At 47.7% G+C, this 18654-nt stretch overlaps 1 protein-coding gene across 1 annotated transcript; it reads right to left on the bottom strand.

Annotated features, from left to right (window-relative positions):
• Positions 1–1149: 1149 nt before the first annotated feature.
• LOC122389762 (methionine adenosyltransferase 2 subunit beta-like) lies at positions 1150–18412 on the bottom strand. Its single transcript, XM_043382104.1, has 6 exons — positions 18278–18412; positions 12041–12147; positions 11031–11218; positions 5476–5628; positions 4525–4721; positions 1150–1619 (listed from the first exon to the last, which is right to left on the bottom strand). The coding sequence occupies exons 2-6, from the start codon at positions 12142–12144 to the stop codon at positions 1344–1346; spliced, it is 918 nt and encodes a 305-aa protein (XP_043238039.1). The 5' UTR covers positions 12145–12147; positions 18278–18412; the 3' UTR covers positions 1150–1343.
• Between the last annotated feature and the right edge of the window lie 242 nt (positions 18413–18654).

Here is an 18654-nt window from a genome sequence, read left to right as displayed (position 1 = left end):
CACCGGTACAAACGTCTTTGCCAGGCGCTGCAGCTGCAACACCACGCAATACACTCACGCCAAAGCAATGCTTTGCAAACTCGCTGTAACCGCACAGACGCCAGCCTGTCTGTGAGTAACTGAAGGCTAGCCGCCTCGGCGACCGGTTTAAACCAAAGCCGCCACTTCGGGTGGCTGATAAGCTGAAGAAACTGATCGCAACTGGAAAAGAGACTCGGGAGAACACTGTCGACTGTGGCAAACATGGAGCGGGCAGAGGACAGCCGCATAGATTCACAACAAACGACCTGGCACATACAGGCCACAGGCATTCAAAAAGAGCCTATGCGACCTTGATGATGCCTCAGACTGGCCATCTAGTTGACACTGCCATCTGGGAGGCTCCGCCTTCACGATGTAAACGGTGTGGGCCAGTCCCCGCCCCGCCAAGTGTCGGGGCAATCAAAAGGGAGGCTGCATCACGCCTTCGAAGAGGTCCCAGTGGCAGACAGGTCACCTCGTCGTCCTGGTGGTTAGCCTGAACTGGCAGCCCACCAACCACCACCAACTTGCGGGCTGGGAGCCGCACGGCGTGCATGGACCGCGGTGGCCCCGAGCCGCGTACCAGGAGCGACCCCCAACCCCACCTCACCCCCGCCTCAAGCACCCGGGGGAAGGGGGGAAGACGAACGTCCGCGACGGCGGGACTGGGGTGAACGCAGCCGCCGAGCGGAGACACGCCACTACAGGATAAAACGCAAAGCACGAAATCGCCTGGTTATCGTATCATGGAACGCCTAGGGCCTCGTAACAAGCTCCAGAATTGTCCATGCTATCAGCATTATAAGTGCAGTAAAGGTACACGTAGAATTGTGGTGGTGATAAAAAGGAAGCCGGCGAGCGAGATCCTGACCATTCCGGGTTTCGTCATTTGAACCCGCTTGGGCTATAAGCAAAGAAATATAGATATGGCGTGCAGTTTGCATCGTAAACTGACCAGTGGTTGATTGCTACGCGAGGAAGCTCCGGCTTATCAAATATCAATATACGTTAGTGTTCTCCTGAGTGACAATAAAGAAAATTTCCGACCGTTAGATTAATGACGTGGATCGTGAAAGCGAGTCTGAAGAAACGATAGAGCATACGATTGTTACAACATGGTTGAAGATATTGGAAGACTTCATACATATAATCTCATTCACGATTACACTATCACACAGCAGAAGTTAATTTCTAAGATATTGCTGATTACCACAGTTCTACCAGCGGTGCCACGGGCGCACCCGCCGTTCCCACCTTCCTCTGTGGCGGCCCTCCCGCGCGAGCTACGGCCCACCAGCCCTCCGACCGACCGGTGTGCTCGGCTACTGCGGCGCGTCCTTCTTCTCCAGCCAGGCGCTCAGGCACTGCTCGATGCCCTCCGCAAACGGCGTGTGGGTGCCGATGCCGAGCTCGGCGAGCCGGCCCGTGTCCAGCCGGCTGTCGAGCGGCCGCCGCGTGCCGGCCGGCGGCGGCGCGCGCACCGGCGTCACGTGCTCGGCCGACAGACCGAACACGGCGGCCATGGCGCGCACCATGCCGTACTTGGTGAGCGTCTCCGAGCCGCTCCACTGGTACACGCCGCGCACGACCGCCCGGTCCTGCCGCACAGTCAGCGCAAACGTCAGCTGAGATGGCTGGGGTGCGCTGAGGGTATGGTGGGCCGCAAAAAAAAAAAACAATAACACGATGGGGTCAGCTGAGTTTGGTTGCCGGGTGAACAGGTGGGACCCGCCGACAGGGCGGAAGCAATCAGCTGAGGGGCAGTCGGGGTCATTTGGGTTAGTGGTGGGCGAGTGGGGTTAGCTCGGTTCATCACACACCACATGGCTCCAGCCCACGCGCTGTGAGCGGCTCTAGGATCAGAGGAGAAACGTTCGAATTTACAGACGTCATCCGAGCCATGCCTATACAATATACATGTTCTTAACCCGCGCCCTGGTGGGGTCTGATTAACCCGCGCCCTGCTGGGGGGGGGGTGTTTGAACACCCCCCCCCCCCTTGTGGTTTTTGGTACACCTTATCATACATCAATTCTACACATGTTGTGAAAATTTCAGACCAAGGTCATTCAAGGTCAGGTCACCAGGTCACTTGAAGTGACCTCACCTCATAAAAAGTTTCAATGTCTGTCATAGCTACGCCGAGTGACCGATCGCTTTGAAACTTTCAGCGATTGCTAAGAGCAATAGCACGTACAAAATGTATATCTCAGAATTTTGATATCGATGACCTAAGGTCAGGTCAATTTTGCGACCTCCCCATTATAAGTCAATGGGAGAAAATTGAAATGCGCCTCTTTTGGACGAAAGGCATTATAAACACTCCCAAACACTGAATTACAAGTGATTTAGACACACTGAACATGAAAATGATGTCCGTGACCCCTGTTTATGCCCTGAGGTCATCTTAGGTCACGAATGGTATCTAACAGTTTTTCGCAAATAACTTTTGATAGAGGCATGCTAGAGCGATGAAAACGCATTAGATGTGTTCAGCTCGACGATACGGATCGACTGATATGCAACATGACCCTTTCAGGTCAGGTCATGACCTTGACCTGAGGTCAAATTTTCAAGTTGACCTTTCAAGATCAAGTTATAGATCATTCGATGCGTCTTGACGAGAGGAACACGATGCCGGTAAAAGTAAGCTCGTGCAAGGCTTGGGTCAAAAGTTATTGCAGAAAAACTGTTTCCGAAAAAATCGGCTATTTTTGCAGTTTTTGCCCCCTGCAGGCAAAACCGTTGACGTTAGGTCAAATCTGAGACAATTACTCAGAAAGGGCGTTAATAGGGCTATCGAATGCGCTTTTCCGCGGCGCTGTAGCTCTATTGGTTCCCGAGTTATGCGTTGGCATCATGGAAATTGTCGACATTCGACCTGCAAATCGGCGAAATTTTGCCTTCAATGACCTCTGGTGACCTGACCTTTGACCTGACCAAAAAATTGACCGAAATGATTTCGTCATTATTTTTGACGCTCTTTCGAACGCCGCCTTCCGCGTATCGCTACGTGGCCCAGGAGCCGAGTTAGAAGGGGGGGGTTCAGACACCCCCCCCCCCCCAGCAGGGCGTGGAAATCCAGGACCCCCAGCAGGGTGCGGGTTAATATAACGTGACCTGGTGGCCGGGGTGGAGATCTATTTTTTGCCCGCCACCCCCCCCCCCCCCCCCCACCAGCTCCGAAACTACTGGACGGATACGCAAAAATCGAGCGGCGTTCGATAGCCTTAAGCCTTGTAAACACTGTCACGGGAAAATTAATTTCATTGACCTCGAGGTCACCGATGACGTCACAGGTCACGTCAAATCTAAAACGTTTCACCGTTCACGTGTCTTCTAGAAAATACGTTATAGCATCGAGTAAAACACATGTTATCGAAAATCATCCTTAGAGCGTCGGTTGTCTAGTGCATGTGTTGTCAAAAGAGGTCACTGATGCCAGGTCACCTAGGGTCAACATATGTCATAAACCCAACTTTATTAGGACCGTGTGATGCATGTTTTGTGGCCATTTTTTTCATTTCCAGCTTAACGATGTCGGTTAGACGACCATCAGGGACGATGAGGGTTACGTTCTGGTGGAGGTCAGGTCAAGGTTAGGTAAAAAAAGGTCAAATTTCAAAGTTAATATTTTGCATAAAAAGGATATCTATTCAATGCAGTTCATCAGGGTGAGTCAAATGGTGGTCTTATTTTACTTCTACGTGGTCTATAAGAGCTAAAAATTGAGTTTAAATATCTGACGCCATCATTTTTAGCAGTTTCTTTTTTTGCCAAAACTTCGCCCAAAATAGTTACGCAGCTCAAATTCGGCATGTTGATAGCTGACTAATAGGTCTATAGCAAATATTCTGGCTCTTTTCGAAATTTTGAATATGTTTGGTATATTCAGGGTATTATTTAAAAAATAACTTTTTTGAACTTTTTCAAAAAGGTCAAACTAAAAAAAAAAACGAGATAGCAGTTGTGTAGCCCTGTTCATTTTACATCTTTTTGATGTTGAAAAATTTGCTCTATCTGAAAAACTGTAGGCATGATAACTCTTCCCACAAAACCTTTTTGGGCCCGAAAATGGCTGAATATGACGTCCCTGACGTCATTTAGGGACAACCTGTCAAAGGCTCTGGAACAACTTTTGGACACAATGTGTTAAAGTGATGTACGAGAGGGTACTGAAAGTTCCCAGACGATCGGCGCCGTAGTTTTAGAGATAATACGAAAAGACTGGAGGGGGCAAAAACAGCCCCTCCTCCAGGCTCCCCCCCCCCTCCCCCTCCCCACCACGGCGCGGGTTAACAGCGCAATACCAGCATCATCCTTCATCACCGTACAATAAGACTCATGAGGCAAATTAATAAAAGCAACTGCAGCGTGGAGTCAACGCGGCCTAGTACGATACGCCACCTTACAGCCCTTGTAAGACGACAACAGTATCAGCCGCAAAACCAGCCACCCAGCCCCCAGACTGTACAGGGCACTGGCTGGGACCACGGGCGCTCACCTCACGCTGCTTCTCCAGCAGCCGGTGGCAGATGTCGGCCACGTCACGCACGTGCGCTGGGTAGCGCTTCTCGAGGTCGGAGACGGCGCAGCCGGCCGCCGGCGGCTCCAGCAGACAGCGTAGCAGCACGGTCACAGCCGACTCGTCCAGCCGCTCGACGGGTCCGTACAGAACCGGCACGCGCAGCACCAGAGCCCCTGCCGATACGGAGCCGGCGTAACACAATACAGACAGCGGCGGGGTGGTGGGGCCCTCGTCACACAATACAGACAGCGGCAGGGTGGTGGGGCCGGCGTCACACAATACAGACAGCGGCCGGGTGGTGGGGCCGGCGTCACACAATACAGACAGCGGCGGGGTGGTGGAGCCGGCGTCACACAATACAGACAGCGGCGGGGTGGTGGAGCCGGCGTCACACAATACAGACAGCGGCGGGGTGTTAGAGCCGGCGTCACACAATACAGACAGCGGCGGGGTGTTAGAGCCGGCGTCACACAATACAGACAGCGGCCGGGTGGTGGGGCCGGCGTCACACAATACAGACAGCGGCGGGGTGGTGGGGCCGGCGTCACACAATACAGACAGCGGCGGGGTGGTGGGGCCGGCGTCACACAATACAGACAGCGGCGGGGTGGTGGAGCCGGCGTCACACAATACAGACAGCGGCCGGGTGGTGGGGCCGGCGTCACACAATACAGACAGCGGCGAGGTGGTGGAGCCGGCGTCACACAATACAGACAGCGGCAGGGGTGGTGGGGGCGGCGTCACACAATACAGACAGCGGCGGGGTGGTGGTGGTGGCCAGAGTGCGGCAGAGAATAAAAAGGTTACGAGCGCACACTTACAGCAAATTATAGCTGACAGTCGACGATCATACCACACGCCTAAAACCAAGCCCACCTAGACAAAGTCCGATCCCAACTATCCCCCGCTGGGTTACCGCCAGCTCACCGGGACAGGCGTGCAGGGTGGCCCGCTCCCCCTCCAGCTTGGTCTGGCCGTACAGGTTGAGGGGGTTGGGCGGGTCGTCGGCCTTGTAGGGCGGCGAGCAGCCGTCGAACACGTAGTCGGTGCTGATGTAAAGCAGTTGCGCGCCCAGCTCGGCTGTCGGCGGGGGGAGGCCGTGGGAGGCGCGTGAGGAGCGCGGCCGGCGGACCGGCGCAGCGATACGATGCTGGCAGCGGCATGTGTGGTGGTATGTATTTTTGATTGGTGCGACCAGTAGCTGCTGCATCGTGGCAACGGAATAAAAAAAGCAGCTGAATAATATGGGTCCAATGGACTCGACCCAAAAGTGAGCCACGAAATGAAGAATTTGTTCCCACACGATAATATCACTAACAGACACATTAAAATTAGGCTTAACAACACTAATCTAAGTTTAGTGAATGGTTCTAACGACCTGAGAGGATCCACAATAAGTTTTCCTGGACGCTATACGAAACAAAAATGACGCGGATAAATATTGTTTTGTCTTCTTACATGGGGCATTCCACGATAGATCGTACCAGGCCCGTCACCCTCATCTCTCAGATTTTAATGAAAATCGGTCCTAGGGGTAATCATAGGCCCCAAAGACGCCTGGCAAACTATCAGACTTCTCAGATCAAAACTTTTTGAGTTATATTGCATTACATTTTTTTTAAACTTCGGTATGTAACGGTGAGTTTGATGGCCTATAACTCAAGAACGGGTTAAGCAACCAACAAAATGTAAACAACACTAAGCTTGCGATGAATCAAAAATTAATATTACTATTTAAAAATTCCAAAGAAAAAATTTCATTGTTGAGCAAAAACCTTAATCTTTTTTCATTTGCCTCTAATGACTTTTGGGACCAAAATTTTTCACATTTTTATTTTTTCAAAATAATCTTCATGTCATTGCAAATCGACATGCAAAAAATTAGAAAGGTGTTCTTTCTATAAGTTCCTCATTTTCCCGCAAACAAAATGGGTTTCGGAGGGGTTGATACGACCCCAGCACGCCGTTTCGCTTCTAATAGAGCTAGAGCCTCGCGGAAAAAACGGGCGTGTGTGCCGTTACAAGTCGCAGCGATTGGTACCCGATTTTAAGGTCTCAGGTTAACCGGTAGCGTCTGAGGTCAGGTCACGTGACTGAAGTTACGGGTTCGGTTTTTAGTAAATAACTTCTAAAAAAATGGCCGCAGAGCCGCTATTTTGGCATCATTGTGTTCGCCTAGCTCAGGTGCATCGAATGGTATACTTTTTGCTAGGGTGAGGTCAACTTAAGTAGTTGACCTGGGGTCAAGGTCAGGTCAGAGCCCCTCAAGTCACGAAGCTGGGCAAAGGGTATCATATGGCATATCATTCGATTCGGAAGGTCTTCCCGAGTCCATTGGTGGCTTTCCCGACTCTCTAGCTCTATTTGATCCGGAGTTATTGACGAAAAACTCGTACGACCCTAGTGACTTCATAAATGACGTCACGCAAGATTAACAATGCAAAAGTAAAGCATTGGACTTTGCAAGGAGTGCATGAAATCACGATACCATGTACGTGGGATAGTTTTAGATCATTCTCGGCGCCAAAATAACAGTTTTTATATTTCCCCATTGACTTATAACAGTGATGTCACGTGACCGACCTGATCTCATGTAACCTTGAAAAATTCCCAGATATACAAGTTGTGAGACCTCTGGAGGACACCATGTATGCGTCCTGTAACTTTCATCTCGGACAGCTATGGTCATTGGCGTCCAAAACAATGTCAGAACCAAACAGCCTTTTTCACCCTCGCGCTTATAGGAAAGAGGGTTGAATGCTCTTTTCACTTTTTTTCAGATGACTCAGACTTGAATTGAAATTTCAGTAACCCGTGATGTCACTAGGCAGTAGGGTTGTTAAAAAAAACGAATTTCGGAAAGGTATACGGGCTCATGACTCATGTGGTGCGGTATTCTTTTCTGAGTCCAATGATGCCCATTTTTCTGAAAAGTATTAACTGTTAGGGGCTCCTCAAACGGCTTAAAGAGGACCATGTTAGGCCTGCCGACCGGCCGGTGTCAATAAGGGCGAGAATTCGACGCCGCGCACGGGCGGCAGCGCCTTATCGGCACCGCGCGCCACGACATCTGCCGGGCGGCCGGCCGGGCGGTGGGAAGTTATAAGTGCGTGGTCTTTATCACGCGATCGGGGTACGCTATCCCATATTTTCGGGGCGGACAGTTTCAGTGCCGCATCGGTGCGGCTGCCGCGGTGGTCTGTGTCGATGGTACAGAAAATAAGTCAAACAGAGCTGAGAAAAGACTGAATGATTCCGGGTAGTTGCCTCGAAACAATCCATTTCAAGAATACATTTGCCTTCTTAACGTACCGTATCACTTGTTAATTCTTTAAAAAGCAAACTCTGAGCAATAACAGACTTCTTTGCATTGCTGTTGACAATTTACGTTAGTTTTTGACGGTAGCTCGCACCCCCAATATGCTGCCACGCATCTTAACCCGGCACCGCCTGGGCTATTTCAGTACCCACGACAGCCTGGGGGGGGGGGGGTCGGATCCGACCCCCCCCCCCCCTGTTATCTCGAGAACCAATGGTCGTATCGAGCCCCGCGAGGCGGCGTTCGAAAGGTCTCTACGAGACCTTCCCAAAGCACTCTTAAGATTTTAAGATTGAGGTCAACTTTCGGGTCAAGGTCAGGTCAAAGGTCAAATTCAGGGGTTTTGCATGATTAGGCTTACGGACAGCGGAATCGATAGCTGCTGCTCGAAACTCACCAAAAATGCCCTCAAAGGCCTAGTGAAGGTACCATGTGCGTATAGGGGTCATACTAAGTACGGGTCAAGGTCAGGTCAGGTCACGAAAGGTCACGGTTTTCAATTTCTGTTACATGGGCGTGCGACACATGTTTTATGGCTTATTTTTCACGCCGAATCCGATGGTAATGGTTATATGTGACCCCAAGTCACTGTGCTGGTGATAAGTGTGCATTGAAAGCATAAAAAATCGTTTATACTATACGAGGGCTGAGAAAAAAGGTCATTTTTTCAACTTTTTATTTTTCACATAAAAATGCACTTTTCTAGACGAGCTTTGTCCCAGGAATCTAGTGGTGCCATTTGTTTTCACATGCGATGTTCAGAAGTGCCTCTAATTCACGAAAATGCTTATGACGTCACCATGCCCTATGCATGTTGGAGCTATTTTTTACAATTTGGGGGTCAAAAATCAAGATAGAAAGTTGAAATTTGGGGCATCTAATGTTCTAATAGAGCTCTACAACATATATTCCGGTTTTTTGGAAATTCCCAAAATTTTGGATTTTATTAGCTGTTTTCCAAAAAATATAGTTTTTTGAATTTTTAGGGGTGAAAAACGCATTTTATGGAAAATCCGAGATAGTCATTTTAAAGAACTCGTTGAGCTGCGTCTTTTCATGTCCTTAATTTGCAATTTGCTTAAAATCCTGATTTTTGGCGATTTTTTAAACATTTACCACTTTTTGACTAAAAACGCCATGTAGTTACATCACTAAAATCGATATATCTCAAAAATTTTTGGGAATTTTTTCTTAAAAATTGCACAGGAGACGTCAAATTGATAGGGGAGAAGGTATGCCAAGTTTCAAGTAGATAGCGAAAGTGGTTCATGAGTTATTCAAGAAAAACGGAGGGGGGGTCGGATCCGACCCCCCCCCCCCAGGCGGTCGCGGGTTAAATCTAACGGCGAAACGCGCAACTTTGCGAGAATCGAAAATTCACGATTTACGTACAGCAAGAGCTGGCAATGCACAAGAACAGAATATGGAGACCCGGAAGTCATCGGTCCAAGTTTGGGGGTGGGTTTGACGAGCATGGGCGTCACCAATGTCATTATGCAGATACGTTGATGTCAAATGCTGAAGCAACAGAATCGACGCCAGGTTTAACTTAGATTAGCAGGCCGAAATAAAACATGTCCGGGAATGACAGGGTGGCCAACCTGACAGTGTGACGAAGTGAGACATGAGTAGAGACATTAGCCGGAGTACATATAAAGCGCCTTTTATCCAATCCTTCGAGCATAAGCGACGCCGGCAGTCCGGCCAGGGCGGCCGTGCCCACCGATGCCGATCAAGACCCGAATCCAGACCCGGCATAGAACACAGCTCTGCCCTGACGTGACGCATTACCCAGGTGTGTCACTCATGACGGAAAGACCAATGCAGGAGCCTTGCCAGCTCCTGTTGTACCTACTTCGTTAAATTTTCGATTCTCGCTAAGTTGCCGTTTCGTCGTTGGAATAGAGTTACGCGGCAGCATATTGGGGCTGCGAGCCACCGTCCAAAAGCAACTTAAATTGTCAACAGCAATGCAAAGAAGTCTGTTATTGCTCAGAGCTTGCTTTTTGAAGAATTAAAAAGTGATACAGTACGTTAAGAAGGCAGCTGTATTCTTGAAACGGATTGTTTCGAGGCAACTACCCAGAATCATTCAGTCTTTTCTGAGCTCTGTTTGAGTTATTTTCTGTACCATCGACACAGACCACCATGGCAGACGCACCGATGCTGCACTGAAACGTTCCGCCCCGAAAACATGGGATAGCGCACCCCGATCGTGTGCAATAAGACCACGCACTTATAACTTCCCACCGCCCAGCCGGCCGCCCGGCAGATGCCGTGGCGCGCGGCGCCGATAAGGCGCTGCCGCCGGCGCGCGGCGTCGAGTTCTCGCCCTTATTGACACCGGCCGGTCGGCGGGCGTAACATGGTCCTCTTTAAGCCGTTTGAGCAGCGCCTAGCAGTAATACTTTTCGGAAAAAAAGGTATCATTGGACTCAGAAAAGAATACCGCACCACATGAGCCATGAGCCCATATACTTTTCCAAAAATCGTTTTTTTTTAACAACCCTACTAGGCAGCTTTACCACGCCATTTGTAAGCTCCCCTCCCGAAATCACTATTCGAAACCGTTATCGTGACGTAAAATAAATACATTTATAGAAAGAACACCTTCCTAATTTTTCGAATACTTCTTAACAATGAGCCAAATATTTTTTAAAGAAATAAAAATTCAAAAAAAAAATTGGTCCCAAAGTCCAAAAATACAAACGAAAGAAAACTCGATATGTCATATATCAAAAATAGCGTATTTTTCGAAATTTCAAAAATACATATTAATCTCTGTTTCATTGCAAGTTCAATGTTATATAACATTTGGCATTTGAATAATCCGTCTTAGAGTTACAGCCCGCCAAACTTAGCGCTGCAAAGCAAGATCCAAAAAATGTTATACACCATAACTCAAAAAATACTTATCTGATAAGCCTGAAATTGTTACAGGTGGATTCAGAGCCCCTGATTACCCCTGAGACCAATTCTCGTCAAATTCCGAGAGATGAGGGTGTCAAATTGGAAAAAAGTGATACGATCTATCGTGGAATGCCCCACATATCAATAGAAAGGTGAAAAGATCACACAGCATGAATTTTACGTCGGCAAGATCAATTTTACGTCATAAGAGCAGGTACCGTTCATCCTACCGCTTCGTCTCGCGGGCACTCACCGGCCACCTCGGCGATCACTTGCGAGGCGTGCACGTTCATCCGGCGCGCGGCCGCCGCGTCCGCCTCCACCTGGTCCGGCGAGCGGTAGGCGGCCGAGTGAACGATCACCTGCGGCGCCAGCTGCCGCAGCCGCGCGCGCAGCTCATCACTGTCCAGCAGGTCCACCGAGAGCAGGCCGGCAGACACCCTGCGCCACGGCCACGAGTCAAACTAGGGGACTCAGGGGCAGGCCGACAGACACCCTGCGCCACAGCCACGAGTCAAACTAGGGGAGTCAAACAGCGACGAGTCAACTCAGGGGCAGGCCGGCAGACACCCTGCGCCACAGCCACGAGTCAAACTAGGGGACTCAGGGGCAGGCCGGCAGACACCCTGCGCCACAGCCACGAGTCAAACTAGGGGACTCAGGGGCAGGCCGGCAGACACCCTGCGCCACAGCCACGAGTCAAACTAGGGGACTCAGGGGCAGGCCGGCAGACACCCTGCGCCACAGCGACGAGTCAAACTAGGGGACTCAGGGGCAGGCCGGCAGACACCCTGCGCCACAGCGACGAGTCAAACTAGGGGAGTCAAACAGCGACGAGTCAACTCAGGGGCAGGCCGACAGACACCCTGCGCCACAGCCACGAGTCAAACTAGGGGAGTCAAACAGCGACGAGTCAACTCAGGGGCAGGCCGACAGACACCCTGCGCCACAGCGACGAGTCAAACTAGGGGAGTCAAACAGCGACGAGTCAACTCAGGGGCAGGCCGGCAGACACCCTGCGCCACAGCGACGAGTCAAACTAGGGGACTCAGGGGCAGGCCGACAGACACCCTGCGCCACAGCGACGAGTCAAACTAGGGGACTCAGGGGCAGGCCAGCAGACACCCTGAGCGACAGAGAAACTCCAGAGAGGACCCAAAGAAGGGCAAGAATCTGATCTCACACTGGCATGGGCTTCAGACGAGTCCAATAGAAAGTTTGGGACAATCTGTGACTTCAAGTAGTGGGACATGTGAATCTCACCTTGATTTTGCGAAGCCGGTGACAGTAAATCCTTCTTCTTTGAATGTCTGATACAGAGCTCTTCCAAGGAGGCCTGATGCTCCAGTGACCACCACCTTAGCCATGCTCTGGAAAAGAGGATGTTATTGTACAGGAATATCTCAGACAGCAGCACTTTCAGACCAAGGTCTTCAAGGTCAGGTCAGAAGGTCACATCAAGTGGCCTAAAAAGTTGCAATGCCTGCCATAGCTACTCAGTGCACGATTAACTGGCACTTCTAAATCACTAAGTTACAATTCAAGGTCAATCTTACTTTGGCAACAATTGCTGATTGAAACAGATGTGCCAGAAAAAGTGAGTAACATTGATTTTAAAATGACACTATTTTTACTTTTTTCTTAATGATGTTGCCATCTAAGACAAAATTATCATTCAAAATTCACTCTTTTGTTTTTATTGCAATGACCTTTGATGTTTAAAACAGGTCTGCGGAGTCGGAGTCGGAGTTGGAGTCGGTCAGAGTCGACAATTCTGCCCGGAGTCGGAGTCGGAGTCGGAGCTGGTTTTTGAAAGGCGGAGTCGGAGTCGGAGTCGCCGAAAATCCATCGACTCCGCAGCCCTGGTTTAACCCGCGCGGGGCTGGGGTCTCCAGCCGAACGCGCAGGGCTGGGGGTGGGTAAATTTTATCCCCCCCCCCCTGTTATCTCCCGAACTAATGGTCCAATTTGGAAAATTCAAACGCCAATCGAAAGATCTCATCACGAACAACTAAAAACATGTACTTAATTTAAAGTTTGAGCCTTGAGGTCAAGGTCAAGGTCAGGTCAAGGGTACAAATTGCAAGTTTCTACAGTATCTGCCTTGCACCGTAGTTGCCGAAGAATGGACTGAGACTGATTGCCCAAAACGTGTTCTTAGGCTACCAAGACAATATTCGCTGCATACAATATCATTCAGAGGTCAAGGTCAAGGTCACGTCAGGTCAGGTCAGGCCACCAAAAACAAAATATAGAAAAGGGCATGTGCGACACATGTTTTATGGGTCATTTTATTCATAGAATTCAATAGCCACACTCAATAGGTGATATGGACCACATCTGGATGAATTTCAGGTCGAGGTCAGGTCAAGGTCAGGTCAAGTGAGGTCAAATTTTGAAGTTGGTTGTTAAGGCCTAAAAAGGTGTCTATCTGATGCAGTTTTTCACGGCGAATCGAATGGTGCTATTTTTGTTTCCGTACGAGGTCTAGAACTTAAAAAATTCATTTTTCAAAAATTTTGTGTGTCGTGACGTCATGAAATTTTTAATAACTCCCACATTTTTGAACAGATTCTTCTAAAAATTGGTATGTAGGTGCACATAGACGACATCTATGACATATATTCCGGTTTTTCGATACACTCAAAATTTTGGATTTATAATTATTTTCCCGAAAAAGTCAGTTTTTTTAAACTTTTGGCCAAAATCCAAAATTTTCAAAAACCGAGATAGCCATTTGATATACAAAGTAGAGCTACGTATAACCTTTTTTGTTACGTCTTGATTCCTTTAAAAATAAAGATGTTAGCGACGTTTGAAATTTTGCCGTTTTTAAGGCGAAAATGGCGAACATGACGTCACTAAAACGTCAATTTCTCAAAAAATTCCCGACGGATTTCGCTCAAATTTTCAGGGAACGTGTCAAATTGAATATTGATGTAAGAAAGGGTACTGAAAGTTTGGCGGCGCTGCGCCCCGCCGTTTTTGAGTTATTGCAGAAATTCGCGAGGGTGTGTAAAATTTACCCCCCAGCCCCGCGCGGGTTAAAACAATGTTTTTTCATAGCACTGGCCACTGATCAAGTTATATAATAGCCAGCTGATTGTAGTGCTCAGAACCTACAAAAAAAAACATTTTTAGTCATTTCTGAGTGATTTCACAGAATTTCCTCAAGTATTCACACAAAGCATTCATTCTAAGTTGAAATGGGAAATGGAAGCTTTTCTCTCAAAAGGGTGGACCGGATGCCACAAGTATTGGTTTGTTACTCTGTTAATTACTTGATAAAGCAAAGCAAGGGCAGCATTTATCCCCATATTTGATCATAAAAATCCATTTATTGATTTTAAAAAATGGAATTCTGCCTTGTAGACTCCCCAGCTTCTTCATCAAATTATCTGAACCAGTAAAAGTAAAAAATCATAAAAACAGTATTCAAATAAAAATTAAAGTAAAATTTTGATAAAAATGGTAGTAGTAAAGCATCATACTTCAAGTGGTAGGTTGTAGGTTGTAACTTATAGGTAAGGTTAGTTCAGGCTTGGTTAGGTTCGGTTTGATTAGAAAACATCCCTGGGTGTTGTGACGGATCCATGACAGATGTAGAATGACAATAATAACTCAAGTTTATTGTAAAAAGACAAAGCTTTTGATACATACAGTATCTTGATCACTGTCAATTGCAATGGGCTGAAGAATATTTGACAGATATTCTTCATATATAGACAAAAAAATATTTATAGACAAATATTCTTCATCTCATTGACAGTGATCAAGATACTGTATGATGTATTATCAAAAAAGCTTTGTCTTTAAAAATAAACTTGAGTCATTATTGTCATTCTACATCCCTGGGTATTGGTATGGGCGCGCCTCTCCTTGATTGCAAAAAAAAAAAAAACAAGTGTGGCGCCTGCTTTACGACTACCGATGAGAGGCAGCATCACAAGCTTTCCTGTTCCCTTATCCTCTCCTTCTAACCTCTAGGTAAGAACTTCGGTATATGTCAAGTTTAGGTCCTAACTACAATTGTGGCGCTGTTGATACGAATATGAAACAGCAAAAATTTTAGGTTTTAGGTTAGGTTAGGTTGTAGGTTTGTAGGTTTTAGGTTGTAGGTAGGTAGGTTTGTAGGTTAGGTTAGGTTAGGGTAGGTTTGTAGGTTGTAGGTTGGTAGGTTATAGGTATGTAGGCAGGGGCGTCGCCACGGATTTTTGAGTGGGGGGGGGGTCGGGTTTCCGGTCTTCGTCTTGATGGGTAGGGGTGTTTTTAGCCACACTCCCGGTTTTTTTCGTGTGCCCGGAGAAAAACCTCGGCGCGCAGTGCCGCGAAAGCAGCGGTATATCTTATTGTACATCAATTTTGCATCGTGCATAAAAATCTAGCAGAGGTCACCTGAGGTAAGGTCACAATGTCATGTCAAGTTCAGTTTTAATGCCTCTTAAAACTGCAATCTTGTCATTCCTATAGATTATCTCCTGACTCTTATCAGTCTGAAATTTGGTGTAATGAATGGGATTATAAGTGCCAACAGTTCATGAATCTGGGATTTTACATCTGAGAAGCGAAGTCAGGTCAAATAGGTGTGTGACCTCACCAATCATGATAAGATATGGGAAAAAGCACGATGCCCTCTGCTTTGAAAGAATATGCTAAAAACACTAGATACTTTTGTAGCCATGGCACCTTGTTCATTTTAGAGATAAGGTGCAGCTAATGACCAGTGGTGACTGAAATGGTCACTGGTCAGTCATTAGGTCATCAAAGGTCTCTAACACATTTTCGACAACAACTTTTGATGGAGACGTTGTAGAGCGATGACAGCACCTGGAGTGTGTTCAGCTCAGTAACACAGATCGATCCATATGCAGCAGGTTCTTTTCCGGTCAGGTCATGACCTTTACCTGATGTCAAGTTTTCTATTCAAGTTTTTAAGTTCAAATTGTAAGCCATGCGACGTGTTTCGACGAAGCAAAAACGATGGTGATAACATGAATATCATACACATTCACTGAATCATAGGTTGTTACAGAACAAATGTTTCGGCAAAATCCGTCCGTTTAGCTGTTTGGACTCTATGGTACACAAGCCATAGACCCGAAGTCATATCTGAAGCGAAGTTGGCGAAAGAGCTTTAAAAAGCTATCGAATACGCTTTCTGTGTTGCTGTAGCTCTTTCAGACTCAGACATTTATTGAGGTGCTCCACTTGGAGTGGCTTTTAATACCTCTCGTCATATAGTAAAAAATGGGGCTGGTCATCATTAGGCTCAACATGGAGTTCATGCACAGTTCACACGCACACATTCACATACGAGCATACAACATAACACATACACCCCGTGGCTAAAAAGTAGTTAGTATAATCAGTCTGGTGGTCGAGCGGACAAGTGCTGCTTGAGTCGGCGTGTAAAAATGGGCACAGGGAGCTCCAGCAGTTCGGGTGGTAGGGTGTTGTACAGGGCTGGACCACGGCACCTGAAGCGCCTCTTCCCCGTCTCGGTCTTGGACCGGGGCACATACGGTGCGCGGTCCTGCCTGGTGACCCTGTCTAGGGCTCCCGACACACCCCGGGTCTCGGCCACTGTAGACAGGCCGGCCGACAATTCATCGGGCTCCCGGAAGCGCAGCAGTTTGTGGATCATACACAGTGTGTGATATGACACCAGATTCTCCGCACTGAGCCAACGCAGCTTCTCGAGCAGATCCGATACATGATCGTACTTTTTGCGTCCGAAAATTGTTTTGGCCCCGTAATTTATAATCTTCTGAATGGCACCAAGGTTCTTCTTCGAACCGTTGCCGTAAATTGTGATACAGTATTCGTATTAGTTACTCTTATTCGTATTTTGCGGGTCGCTAAGGTAAAACGTTTACCAACGTAACGCATAAGGCGTGCTTTCGGCCCCTGATCGAGGTAGAGTTTCGCGGAAGAGCGAAAATGCTGCCCGTGATGAGAGAAAGCCGATGATGCCCAATTTCAAGGTCTTGGCCTGGTCATCTTAGGTCAACGCCCAAAAGTAGGAAAAATCTGTCCGCCTGCTAGAACTTAGTGAGCCGTAGCTGTTATCGGGGTCCCGAGTACGAGTTCGATGTTAGTCTTGAACAAAGATGATGACTCCATGCATTTTGGGTAGATCGGGTCGGGTCAGGTCAGGTCGACCAGCAGGCTTCCTCCCGGCCATCTAGAGTGGGTGACTGACAACCACCAACGATAGCTTCGTAACATGTTACATAACCATCATTTATCAAAACTACTTCAAACGGTTCAAACGGGCGCTAAACTCGAAATCAGCCCCAAAAACCACACTTGTAAGTGGAAGCAAATAAAACTCAAAAAAGTTAACCAAGGTCATCCATATTCGAATCAGGGCCATTTTTTTAGAATAGGTGTAAAATTCATTAACTCGAGGTAACTGGAAGTTTCGTTGCAATATACTCCTTTTTGCGCGTCTTATTAGGAAAGCCCCAGAGGGATCCACCATCTGACCCCATTTCCCCTATGCAGGCAGGTCCGAGGGTAGCAGGGCTGAGGCTAGCCAGGTACCTCGTAGTTACTGATACGTCATCCGACGAATCGACTGCAACCATCATTTTGACAATCAGACGAACGCTTAGGCCAGTTTTGACGCGCTCGCTCATTTGAGGGATAAAAAGGGACTAAAATCATATTGTCATGCTGATGTTCTAGCCCACAGCTTATTGACCTATAAGCAATAGGGACTAGGGAGCTCTTGAAGCGATTCTGAATCTGACGTTGTATTTGTTGATGTTGCTGACGCCAACTTCCCTGACATGATAGCTAAAAAAAGCATATTCAGCATCGCCAAAAGTGGGGGGTTCGACCCCCCCGGTTCTGACGAGTGGGGGGGTCGCGACCCCCCCGACCCCCCCGTCGGCGACGCCCCTGTATGTAGGTAAGGTTAGGTCAGGTTTGATTATGTTTTTTTCTTTTATTTGCGAGACATATGAGTATCATTTTTGGATTCAGGATGTCGAATAATGTAAAAATATGAAAAATTTATCAATGAACTCTTCTTAGGACTTAAACTTGACATTTACCAGAACTTCTGGGTAACAACTTCTAGGTACCTAAGTAATATTGATCTAACCTGACCTAACACTTACCTAATGACCCACAACCTACCAACCCACAGCTGAAGAGTGGAGCATAACAACAGACCTACCAACCTCAACCAGCATCCTACAACCCAACTACAACCTACAACCCAACTACAATATTTAGTCTTACCATGGATGAAGTAGTACCATGGGTAGTAGGTAATCCATGGTCTTACCCAACTACACAATAGCCTTGTCGGCCATTGTGCACGTGTATTGTGATTTACATGATTGATGTTGATTCAGTGTTCCAAAAAAAATACATAGAATCTGATGATGCCTTAGCGGCGAAAGCTCATTCTGTATTTCGGTCTTTTCAATTGCTAAAATAATACATTTGTGCCATGTTAATGATCAATTTCTTTCCCATCTTACTTACAATATTTAGTGTCTCAGCCCGCGACTCTTTATTGTATCAACCCTAACCGTATCAACCAATATCAACAGACACTATTGACGGACACACAGCATGCACAGCGTCATGGATGAAGCATGACAGCGTCGTGCTCGTGGCATTATAGAGTTCAGTGGCTCGTGGCCACCACAATCAGAACACTAGCGCCAGAAGTGTCACTACACTAAACTGCTGCAATATTCCGACAATTCTCCCCCTTTTTACTGAGACACATCCTACGCAAACGACACTGGCCCTCTACAGATCCAAACGCGTGGGGGCCACCGAGGCGCGTCCCGATCGTGTCAGGATTGGGCGCGCGGGCTGACGCGACCCTTTTTCAGAATTAGCGCGCATTAATT

This window comes from Amphibalanus amphitrite, unplaced genomic scaffold, assembly GCF_019059575.1.
Source record: "Amphibalanus amphitrite isolate SeventyFive unplaced genomic scaffold, NRLGWU_Aamphi_draft 000370F_arrow, whole genome shotgun sequence".
Classification (NCBI taxonomy): Eukaryota; Metazoa; Arthropoda; class Thecostraca; order Balanomorpha; family Balanidae; genus Amphibalanus; species Amphibalanus amphitrite.
The sequence above is the reverse complement of the archived record's forward strand: the minus strand, read 5'-3'. Positions and strand labels throughout refer to the sequence as shown.